This window comes from Agelaius tricolor, unplaced genomic scaffold, assembly GCF_023055355.1.
Source record: "Agelaius tricolor isolate 1412-34295 unplaced genomic scaffold, bAgeTri1.0.p SCAF_1, whole genome shotgun sequence".
Classification (NCBI taxonomy): domain Eukaryota; kingdom Metazoa; phylum Chordata; class Aves; order Passeriformes; family Icteridae; genus Agelaius; species Agelaius tricolor.
In genome coordinates, this window is record NW_027269261.1 from 37,730,452 (window position 1) to 37,743,399 (window position 12,948).

The 12,948-nt window shown below is 36.5% G+C and overlaps 1 protein-coding gene across 1 annotated transcript in view; it reads right to left on the reverse strand.

Moving 5' to 3' along the window:
• PRKN (parkin RBR E3 ubiquitin protein ligase) overlaps nucleotides 1-12,948 on the reverse strand; it is a 674,995-nt gene that overhangs the window by 374,355 nt on the left and 287,692 nt on the right. The window contains exon 5 of the mRNA XM_071430404.1: nucleotides 980-1,063. Coding sequence (XP_071286505.1) covers nucleotides 980-1,063 — 84 coding nt within the window. The remainder of the gene's footprint in view (nucleotides 1-979; nucleotides 1,064-12,948) is intronic.

Genomic DNA, 12,948 nt, shown 5'->3' on the forward strand with positions numbered 1-12,948 from the left:
ATCAAAGGCTGCCAGACCTCAGTTTCTGTTGGCTGCACATGGACTCAGCCATAAATCCCATAAAGCAACCATTTGGTTTCTAAAGTTAGATAAAAAATATTTTCTGGCACCATCTATGGCCAAGCAGGAGACACCTATGGAACTGTATGGACATACCACACACAACTGTCTTGTTAGGGAAGACAAAGAGAAGGTTACACCAGAGCAGGTGAGCGACTCTGGAAAAAGCATTTTCTGTAGCTACAATCTGCAAATCATTGATGAATTGAATCTTTTCATACGTAGCAAATTCAAGCTTACCTTTAAAACCTCTCTCCTGAAGGAACACTCAAACTAAGCTTTTTCCTGAGAAGGAATTACCTCTAAGACTTTAGTATTAGATACTAGAAATCTCTAATACATATTAAGATACAAGTATACATAAATAATGTTTTGAAAAACCTCTATTAATAATTTGATAAACTTATGCTCCTTTTTACTTAGTCTTTTAACTGATGTCATTTTAAGAAACAAAGGAAGCAACAGCAACAAGATGTGGGAGAAAAACTGCGAAGTGACAATCATGAAGAACCTACTCCTGCGGACAAAGCCCAATATTCAAGTTCTGATGTGCACTATGGCATGGAAATTTGAAGCTTTCAAGGCAAAAACATACATAGTAATTATAAAATAAGCGTTGACAGAAACATATAATTATTACATCCCACATTTAACCTTTGCATCCTTGAAAATCTAAGAGTTATACTTCAGTGCAAAAGATGAAATAAAATTATTTCCTCCTTCATTCCAAATAGCACCTGACCAAAGTTCTTCCCTTTTGCAAGACATCAGAGGTTTATTATCTAATGCTGAACAGCTCTATTGAAGTCTACCATACCTGTCTCTTCACAGTCATTACTGAAAGTCTAACATGGTTAGAAATGCAAAGAATTATTCTTATGAGCACCACAGTACTTGGAGAAACATGACAAAATCTTACCGCTACATTTCCATTGCACCCTTGGGATTGGCAAACACCTCCTATTCTGTTGGGAATTAGCACGTCATCCCAGCAAGATGGGCCCTTCAAAATAAAACCAAAGCATACAAAGATTATAATTTACTTCATAAATAAACATATAAAACTTGGTTTTGTTGCTGCTTTTCCTACTCTTGTTTCTTTTAGATTTTAGCTAGACAGTTTTATCATGGTTACGCTGAGAAATATCACTCAGGTTATATAACAATATTCACCAGTAAAGCCCAGTCACAAACAGGATGTGGTCCCTCCACCCTAAGGTCAGTGCTGTGAACAGGCATTGTTAGTAGGTTACATTTTCTCAGCTAAAGACAGGTACTGAGTTAATCATAATTAAAAGCTACAAAAACTCATTGTCTGGTTTAACACTGTTTACACGTGGGCCTGCAGCTGACTAAGGGGAAAAGGGAAGAAAGATAACAGTCAGAAGTAGAATAGACAATTAGAAAAACTGTAAATAGATTTCGTGGCTGTAGAGAAAGCCTTTACTTAACTGTAATACAACATAATGAAAATATTAAGTGAGAATTGTTATTATATTTCTGGATATTTACATTAACTTCAATATTTATCAGTCATTATTAAAGAAACTTAAAAATCCTCAACCTCCCACAGCAAAACAATATAAAATCCAGAAAAAAATACAGACAAAAAATCCTTATCAAACTTTACAGTGATTTCTTGAATATACATAGTTCATTTATGAGTATATTACCAAGCAGAAAAAAAATAAGGATCGCAAATCATCAGTATTTCACAACTGCAAAATAATGCCATTAACAGGATGACCTATCAAAGAAGAAAACATATATATAGCATATATAGGAACATTCACAGAATTATTTTGCATCACAAAAAAATTAATTGACACTTGTATGCTTTCTCTTTTTATATTAATTTTACACCAATGAATATTTAATTTACAGACAACAAAATTAATATGAGCAATAGATTTGAAGTTTTCAGGTATCCACATACATAGTAGAAATGAACAACTAAGGTATAAAAAAAGAAAACATTTGGTACTTGGATTACTCAGTGTTTGGGATAGAACCAGTGCCCAGGAAATGGCAGAAAATCTTCATCCAGAGGAGAAATTATGGCAGTCAAGACATTGACCACATTAGTGAAATTAGTGCCTACGTAAAACACAGTTGAATTAGAAAGTAATCCAGTGTCACCTCTAGATCCAATTCCTTTTAGCTCTTTATCAGGCACTTCAGCATTGTGTGGGCACAGCTGAAATGATTTTAGAATTCTCTTAGTAGTGTGAACTTAGTTATAAAATGTTGATCCAGCCTGTCTAGAAAGTTGAGTAAAACAACTTGCTCTTCACTGAGCTCCACTATCTAGCGTCATCCAGCTGAAGTGCTGGCACATGTAAATTGAATTGCAGGCATTCACAGGGGTAACAAATCATAGTTTTCGGTCCTTGGGTGAACACAGCTGGAATGGAGTTTGTATAAAGTAATAATACTTAATATTAGTGGGGGGGGGGGGGGGAGGGAAAGGAGAGAGGGGGCACGACCTTGAATTAATTATTTAAAATATCAGAAAAATAAAGTTTGCCACCAATTATTCCAGTGAATTTTCACCTCTCATGAAGTTTTAGCATTCCAGAAAATTTGCAGGAAGAACAGTAAGGCCATCTTGAGACGCTGCACACAGAACTACCTTCTTTTAATTACTTTCAACTCAGTAGTAAAAATTTTATTTGATGCCCCCCATTTATTTATTTTTCCCCATGCCACTAAAGATTGAACAGATCTCTAGCATTCCTTCCACAGCAGTTTACTTTTCAGAAAAGAAAGTAATCTACCTTCCCATCCCTCATATAGGTGCTGTTCCTTATCTTTTACTTTTTATCTTTTAGTAGCTCTTCCAACTCTATCATTTTGGAATATAAGGAAGATCATTCAATACACATGACTTACATGTTGGACCAGTGAATAGGAAGATGATGTCTACAAACTTGTTCAAGTCCTCCTAAATACTTATTAAAATGTAATTTACTTTGCTCATGGTTACTAAACACCGAGGCAGCATTTTGGTGGAGTTATCTATCAGAGCTCCTAGACCTCACTGCTACATAAAACATGTGTCAAAATACATCTCATATATATAAAATCTGGGTTTTTTCCCCAGTGCACATCCCTTAATAATGACATATGTTAGATTTCAACTGCCATTTCAAGAGCAGTTGTAATGTGCATCCTAAGGTCCACAGAGAGGCTTCTAGCAGGTCCTTTCTAGGTTCTCCCATATTGAATCCATCTGTTTGCTTCCAAGGATGAACCAGCTATATGCCTCACTCTCCAAGTCTATGGCAATCACCTAATAGACTTTCTGCTCCTGTTATAGTTTAAATGAACTCAGCAACAGTTTTTTCTGCTGTTTGCAGGTAAGATACTTCAGCAGTTTTTCCCACCAAATTGTATTTTTATATTTAAAGTGCTAGAATTATTTTTTTTTTTTGCTTTCTAGTAGTTTAGTTATCAGTGTTAAAGACCTGATCTTCACTAGTAACATTATAAACCAGGTCCCCCTTCTCTTGGCAGTTCTTTGATCAACTTTTCCATAACATAACCTGATAGCATCCAGAAGTTTATTCTTGGGATTGTGATTTGACATGATACTTACATAATATACATTAAAGTAATATAAATGCCCCATTATGACAGTTTTTCCTACACTTTCAAAATTTTGCTTGCTATCACTATCTGGTCACACAATTGTTATAGGGAGTCATATTTTTCCCTCCTTTTGAGGCCTGGAATTTTAATTCATGAGGATGACATCTAACTCACTGACTTGTTAAAGACAAGCAAGACTAACAAGTTAATGTTTGATTAACAGCTATACTTCTTCATTCATAGTCATATTTATTAACAAACTTTTATTAAAATACTTATTTTTCCAAATTTGAGGAATTCAATAGTTGCCTTTTTTTTATTTTTGGCTAATCCTTACATGATTTCCGTTTGGGAAGAGGATATTAAAAAAAACCCAGGAGAAATAAGAAGCAAGTGTGCTTTATAAGACTTGGGATATTAGAAGGGATGAGGATAGGGGAGAACACTCATTTAAATTAAAAAAAAAAACCCAGAAACATACTTAGTCAAGCCCCAAGAAAAGTCTTTCTTACTTTTTTTTTAATTTGGTACTGGTAACACAGGACAATGATTTTTTCCTGTTTCTTCATCCTTGTGTGATTAATAGGAGACTCTCAAAGTTAATGATGCTACACCAGCATATACACAAAAAAATAGTCACACCACGATACACACCAAGTTAATTTAAATGAGTGTGTAGAAGCGTTCCACAGGTATGCTATCAGCTCTGGTACTAATTATCTTGATTTTACAAGAAGAAAATATTTCAAACTAAACTTCTTAGAGGAATTGATGTTTTACTTCACTGAAGCTATTTCAGGTGAAAACTTCCAAAATATTCATTAGTTTGCAGGTCTGGGTATATAGTCACAAAAAGGTAAGAAGGTATATTAATTCTCAAGCTAGGAAAAAACCCAAAAATATCCACAGGATCATTTATAAGGTTGAGGTTCTAGAAAAATGCATTTTTAAAAGAAGCCAAAAAGGGATGAATTTATGCAATGCTGACTACCATTAGAATTAACCACTAAAATAAACCACTATATCAAGTCCAAATATGTTTAGTATGAGAATAATTTTATTAATAAACAGTTACAATAATAATAGGGAGTTTGCAATCACCTTTAAGTTCTTATCTCCAAGGGAAAGCTAATGTACTACATGGCTTGATATGAACTTGTAGTGCTCCCTCTCTGTGCAATCATTTCCTCATAACATTTCTCAAGCACACAAGACTACTTTGCACACAAAGCACCTCACTATTTGAAATAAAAATGTCATCATTTACTAAAAGCATGTTAGAGCATATACACAGGGAACTAGGAGCACAGTTTCACATTATCAGCAACTATCAACTGTTCACTCACACTGCAGCTAAGAACCTCCTATTTTTCCCTTTATAAAAACCCCCACAATATTCATCACTTCTTTAACTCTTATGATGGACATAAAACCTGTAAAAAAGTCTGATGCATTTAACTCTTTTGGTAACATTAACCAGACCCAGCTTTAAGTCAACAGTGGTTTCTTTTCTTTCTGTTTTAGTAAAAGTTAGATCAAGTTCTTAAGGCACAAGACAGCACTGATTCAGCTGGAATTATAGACTGACAGAATATAATGGGTTTCAGCCAGTTCAGCATTGATGAGTGGAGAGAAAAAAAGTAATAAAACAATAAACCCCAATCAACCAGAGAGCCCCTATTCCACACCTCATTTTCCAAATTAGTAAGAGAAAAAATCTCCTTTTCCACATCTGTTCTTGGCATTCTTCATGGCCATATTTTATTATTAATGCTAATCTAACACACTTTCAAAAGATTTAGTGTGCTTGAAAATTTTAGTTTTCCACCTTCAAAACAAAAATAGAATAAAAGACATTTGTCCTTGAAAAACACTGTGCACTCAAAATGTTAATGTTTCTGTAGCGACAGTACTACTAAATGTCATTGCTATAATTGCGTCAAAACACAATTAGGAACTCTGGCAAGATAAACACTTTGAAATGCAATTTTTGTATCCTTCTTTCTTGAGTCTAAGAAAAGCTTGTCAACCTGCAGGCCAGCCAATCACTTGTGGTGTTATAACACTGCAGGCTCTAGTGTTTGTAATTATTAGTTTGCATTAATCAGGAACATACTGTGAGAGGAACAAAGCCTTCTGATTGCGAGATTGAAGCAACTGCCCCTCTTGTACTCAGCCAAATGGCTCACAGAGAAAGCTCTGCATTAAAATAAACACATCAGAGGAGGCTTTTCCTGTGTATAAGTGGGAAAACGACAGAATAAAGAAAGAAATAGAAAGAACACCACTGAATAGAAAAAATCATATCAAATGTACTTGAGTACTTCCCAAATAAGCAGGTATGGAAATTTCACTGCCTTTAGCATATGGTAACTGTTCCTTTCATTTTTGAGGGGGAAGACAGGAAAAAAAGTTGAAGCCATTTCACTTCAAGCTTATATTAAGCTTGAAGTGAAACTCCTTTGCAGCATATAAAGAACAGGGAGGACTGAGATGGTTTTTCAATTTATGAGGGAAATACTGGAAGTCTGTGTACATTCCACTAGCATATTGCACTGATGCCCAGTACTGAGGGCAGTACAGTACACTCTACTCCCTGCATCTCTCCATCCTCTATCCAGTTTGGTATTGTAGAACCAAAACTAAATTTTCATCAGAACATCTCAAAAAAATTTAAAAAAACTTAAAAAAAAATCCCCCAAATCAGAAATACCATCTAGAGATCTTGGATGACAAATTATTCAAAATGTGGCTGCTGACAGAACTGTTGACCTGTGAAGTCAGGGAAAGGTCAGAAGCAGAGGTCAGCAATAGAAACCAGTGATTCATCAAACACTCTGAATCACTTAAAAGGCTGGAAACTATCCATGTATTCAGTACTTTGTATTTTCCCCACTTTATATTCCCCTCTAGTGAACAATATGCAGCAGAATATCATTAAAACACATCTTTGTACGTGCTACTATCCACATAAGAAATATAAATCATTAAAATGTTGAGCAAATGACCCAACCAAGAAAAAACTATTAAGGCAGAAGGATTTTTAAAGCTATGTAAGAAATAATTTCAGGCCTTCAGAGACCTTAAAAATCAGCATTCAGGACACAGAAGAAATGTTAAATCTGATGCAAGTAATGCCAACATTCAGGCTTCTCTGCAAAGTTATGGCTACTGACTTGTCTGTGTGAGAGTATTTGAAGAGCTAGACATTGTATAGGGAACCTCAGCATGATTTCAGGATCTTGAGACAGTAAGACAGAAAAAAACCTCCCAAAATACAAGGCATATTAAATAAAATTTATTTCCTTTTTGCCCCTTTAGCAGCAGTATCCACACCAAGCTAACACAATTCACTGCTTCTAATGCCAGTACAGGTGGACAGCTCTGCCTCCCGGACACAGCAGGAACCAAGATATATCCTAATGGTAAGCATGCATCTCTCCTATGGGAAAAGAGTTAAAGAATTAGAGGTTTTTTCAGCCTGAAGAAGAGAAGACTTGTGGGTGATCTAAATACAGCCTTTCACCACCTTAAGGGAACTTACAGGAAAGAGGGATGGGGACTTTTTACAAGAGCATGTAGTGACAGGACAAGGGGGAATGGCTTCAAGCTAAAAGACGGTAGGTTTAGATTCAGTATGAGAAAATAACTCCTTACTAGAAGGGTAGTGAGGCACTGGAACAGGTTGTCTATAGAGATTGTGGATGCCCCTTCCCTGGAAATGTTCAGGCCAGGTTGGAAGGGGTACTGAGGGCCACTGGTTTAGTGCAAAGTGTCCTAGCCCATGGCAGAGGGCCAAATGATCTTTAAGGTCTCTTCCAACTGAACTTAATCTATGATTTCTACTAAATGCTTAAAAATTATACAGATATTATTTTTTCCCTAAGTAAAACTATGACCTATGGATGCTGGACACAGCAACGAATCTAGCATAAAATGCATTTCTCCAAATTCCCAAAGCCCAGCCTATCAGCATCCCTCATGAGAAAGAGAAGATAAAAATAGTTTATAAACGAGGTTACTATTGAACTAGCCAGGAAGTTCTTGCTGGCCTTTTACAGATGTTCTACTTAAAACACTTGAAAATTTCTTATGGTAGATAATCTATTGAATGGAAAAACCATCAAATTGGCAACTTTGAGGATCAAAATCACCTGCTTAACACAAACGCAGAAGTTTACCTACAATTATTGTTGTAATATTGTTGTAAAAAATTAAAGTTTACCTACAATTTTTGCAGATCTACAAAGACCATTACCAGCAGGAAGAGATTAATTTTTGTCCCAAAGCTATGTATTTTTTTAATATTTCTGACGAGACTGATACAAACTGACTAGCACATGAGGACATGTTATTGCAGGTAAAGCTAACCAACTTACTGTGCACTGACTTTGACAAGCAATCTCCCATTCAGCAGGGAGTAAAGTATAGAAAAAGACTACTAAATGAATCTTTGGGTTGGTTTTAAATAGGTTTGTGATATAGAACTGGGAGGACTGGAGTTAACTGCTCAGTCTAAATAGCATATTAAAGAATCCATCAGAAGGAATGTTATTATTATTATTGACTTTGGTTATTAGACCAAATCAATAAAGCACATGGATAGCTTTGTTTATATGAGAAACAGTACTGAAGAGAAGTCAATCACATGCTTTGTCTTTGTGGGGACTGAACCTACTGGTTTGATCTATAGTAGGATCTTAGAGATGAAATTTTTCTTTAAGAGTGACCAGCCTAATTATTAAATTGACAGTTCTATGTCAATAGTTATAAGTCTTCCAAAATTAAGTAGCAGATAATTAGCTGAACTGCTCACAGGCATGTAATTATGAACATTTCCTGCATGATAGTTATTTCAAATAAAACATGAGAGGATCACATCTGTAACTAAAAATAGAAGTAAGTATAGTAAAAATACTCATGTTGTTTTATTGATCAGTGCTTTTTCTTTCTTAATGCAGGTTTCTTTCTTAACACAGTTTCTTTGTTAAAAATAAAAAAAAAGAAAAGCAAACACATGAATAAGATGCTTTTAATAAGTTCTGGTCTTTTCTTTCATAGTATTTATGGTAAAATGATTTACAAGAGTCATCCTGCTGGATCTCAAAGAAATAATGAAGGCTCATAAAAGAGACCCAAGATAAAGGGCTGCAGGTTCATCTCTTCATTGACAATATTTTATAGCATGCATTGTGTTGCCAGCACAAACACTTTCTTATATAGGCAAAATAACATTATTCAAAGTGTGCCTCTGGTTGGTCCTTCCCAGCAAAAAGGGGCAAAAAAGAGAATAAAGCTAGTACAAATACAACTGCAGCTGGAAAACTGAACAACATAGTCCTGCTGCTGCTCTAAACTTTAATCATGAATGAGAGAAACAGAGCCATAAGAACGAGTGGATGTAAAGCCTCCTAAACCAAACAACCAAACTTCACTCAAATAATCTGTCAGACTAATGATTTCTAATATAGAAATTATTTCTATCTAGATGGTATTAAACACTTTTTCAAGGCTGAAAGAAGAGAACCGGAGAAAACACCTGTAATTCTCTAAACATGCAAGGTACTTGCTGTGTCCATTGAAATGATAACATTAAAAAAATAAACTAAAATCCACAGTTACAATCAGTGTTAACACCAGTAGATCTCACTGAGGTCAGTGTAACCAGGAACAGACTAAAGCCCTCTGTCTTCAGCTGCTGTTTCTGCTGTGGTGACTTTTCAGGGATTCTTCCACAGGGCAGCAGGCAGAGGACAGGGAGCTAAAGGACAAGAGAAATCAAAACTTATAAGACCCATCCCTGTTTTCTCTTCAGCTGGGATGTGCTCACGCTTATTTGAGCCACACCTGTCAACACACAAAAAATGGCACATTTTGAGGACTTTGGGCTGGGATCAGAAAGTACAAAGGCTGTTTTGTTTCTCTATCTAAAATACTCCTCCTGTTCCCATGCTTTCCCCTTCTAAGTCAGAGTTAGAAGCTGTAAAAACTGACAGAACTTGTGTGGATTAAATTTACTGTGTGCCTCAGCTTTTCCTGAAGTGGTAGCTGCCTGCAGCAGATGGATTTTGTCCTACAGGACTCTCTGGGCAGAGAAGAGCAGCCCAGGACCAGTGGGTGCTCCATGCAGGGTGGGAGGGGGATGCTGGGGCCTGATCAGAGCCCTTGGGATGCTGACAGGCTTGGCACAATTTTGAAAGAGAAGTGATTAGCATAAGGATAGATTATCAGTTACCTACAAGTCAGAGAGCTCCAGAGGAGCTGCAGAGGAGTGTCAGCCATTCAGAGGCGAAGCACTTTCAAGATCAGGCAGGAAACCCTCATGTCTTTCAGTTCTCCAGAAATGGGTGGTACCATTAACATTCAGTGAAAATATTTTAAATTCAGTATGAAACCATGCAGCTGATTCTGGAACTCACGATAAACCAGGATTGCACTGAACTTTCTATTTCTTAAGGTAAATCTCTCAGAACAGAGTAGGTGAAGAAATGCTTTCTGTGTGATGGTATTTTTTTACCAGTCACAACTATAATCACATGTCAAGTATGGAATCATTTAATCTAAAAGCTTTGAGCTACAGAAACATTTAAGCAACTCCATACATTTTAGGCAGGAAAGATTATGCCAGTCCTGCAATTTGGATACTTCACAAGCTACATCTGCATTGGAAATATATGGACTAAATGAAGTAGTACACAAAAATAAAAAATCTAAGCTAAGCCAATATACAAGTCAAGGTCTGCAGTTAACATATTGCTAATAATGTCAACTAGACACCTTGTAATTAAACTAATATGAGTTGAAGTTAAACAAAGGCAATAAACCAAAGACGTAAAATAAAAATCCAAGACTCATGAATATTCCACAGTAATAATTTAATGCAGGTGTAATAATTGCATGTCAGATCGTTACATTTTAAATATATTTTTTGACTAGAATGAAAAAGCTAAAAATCTTTTGGCAGAGAGACAAAGCTAGAGCATTTCCACTGTAGGCAATACTCAGGGAAGCCCTCAGCCCATCAATTCACATCTGCAAGGCACCATTAGACAACATGTCCAGAGACAACCATCCATTCAACTACCTGAGCATGGTAAATCCACATGGAATGGATACTGCCTTTAGCTATATGTTCCTGCCATTCCCTTTCCTTGTCTGAGCTGTTATCTACTGCTTCCTTATTTCTGCTCTTTTTACTTTGTCCCAAGGGTCTCTCTCCCATTCCTGTGGTAAGACACACACCCACCCCAAGGACACTACGTACATCTTAAAAATACCCCAACTAATCAATCACTAAACCAAAAAAAGCCCAAAACGCCAAACAAAATAAACAGCCCCCCACTCCAGAATCCCTTCTACATTTTTATTCAGAATAAATTTCTCAACTAATCACTAAAGCTAAAGGCCACTAGGAAGAAACTCACTTCATAAGGTGTTCAAACATTTTTTTCACTTACTGCGGCTATATAAAACTGTAAAATCAAGATTACACACTAGAGGAACTGAGGAAAATAGATTGCTATATCATCCATTTTTGATTTTACACATAATCAGAAACCCTGAAAGACAAAACCACATCCATTTCAGCAAGAATATTTCAATCTTCCAAAAGGAAAAGTTACAGGATATCAAATGCTCTTATTTTTCTAAAAAGGAGAACTAAACAAAAATACTGTCTTTGATTTTTTTCTGAATTCTACAATAACTGTAAACTTTACATATGCATCAATGTGTTCAGAAACAAAAATATCTTTATTTTAGCTATTAAGAAATACAATCAACCCTGTATCAAGTGCATTGCTCAGATTCATTTGAGAAGTACTTAAGATTACATTGCACGCATGGTGGTTTTAGAGTTTGTTTTTTTCCCCTAAAACATGAACCTGCTGCCACACATAAAAGGACAGATGATTCTTTAAGCATTTTACACGAGAACATAACTAACGTTAAAGAATTAAGATTGTTCCAGGCAGTTCAGGATCCTGCCTTTGCCATCAAGGTACTGCACATAGTGGAAGGAGTTGATCCAAACCCCTCACTGAATCATGGCATTCTTTAGGTTGCAAAGGCCCTTTTAAGCCCATCTGCTCCAACCTCCCTGCAATAAACACTGACAACTTCAACTACATCAGGTTGCTCAAAGCCCCATCCAATCTGACCTTGAATGTTTCCAGGGATGGGGCATCCACCACCTCTCTGGCAGCCTGTTCCAGCGTCTCACCCCCCACATGGTGGGAAACACCTTCCTTTCCAATCTAAATGTACACTCTCTTCCAGGTAAAACCATTACCCTTGCCCTGTCACAACAGGTCCTACTAGAAAGTCTGTCCACATCCTACTTCTAAGCCCTCTTTAAGATTCAAAGGCCACAACCCTGTCTCCCTGGAACTCTCTCATCTTCAGGCTGAAAAACCTAAACTCTCAGCCTGTCTTTCAAGAAGAGGTGCTCCAGCGCTCACACCATTTTTGTGGCATAACCTTTCTTATTAACACAGAGATATATTCCTACAATCTAGTATTAAATTTCCCAATTTTTTCTTCTCCTAAAGCAATGTTTTAAAAACACCTCAGTCATTTTTCCATTTTATCTCTCTCGCTGTGCATGAATCTTGAATTAGCTTGAATTATTCCTGACTTATTTTCTACATATTGGCACAACCAGAAAATAAATTAAGCCCATTTTTATGGTTTTCACAAAAATCAGCGAAAAGGTGAACGAACTCATGCTAAAGGACATTTGAAATTAACTCTCCCATTTTCTAACAGAAGCTCTTGAGGGCCCTGCATAACAGTAAAGGGTGTCTCAACAACTGAATTTTGTAAGATCTTCATCTAGTGTGTCCATACAAGGTGATCTCTGCAGATGTCTTGCCCAATAGGCCTTTGAAGGATATTAAGCTGGAGAAATGCCTCATTTCTTTGTACCTGCTCTGAAGAATTTATATAATTCTAGAAGCTGATTTTCTTAACCAAGACGAATTTGAGGCATAAGCATTGACTTCTCCTGTGCTCCAGTGCTCTGAAGAGACACCCACAAGGCTTAAAGGGCAACACAGCAGGACATCACTGGGATAACTCCACCACACATCCAACCTGTCCTAGGCTCAGCTGGGCTTTTCTAGGTTTAGCTTTTGATTTCCTTCCACACACAAGAGTCAGACACACTGCTACAAAATAATTAACTCTCTGGTACACAGAGAATGTCAGAACAGATGGTACATTGGAATCCACTTCAGAAGCATTAGAAAGTATAGAAATAAGTTACTTTAAAAGGTGACTGCTATCAGGATATTTTGA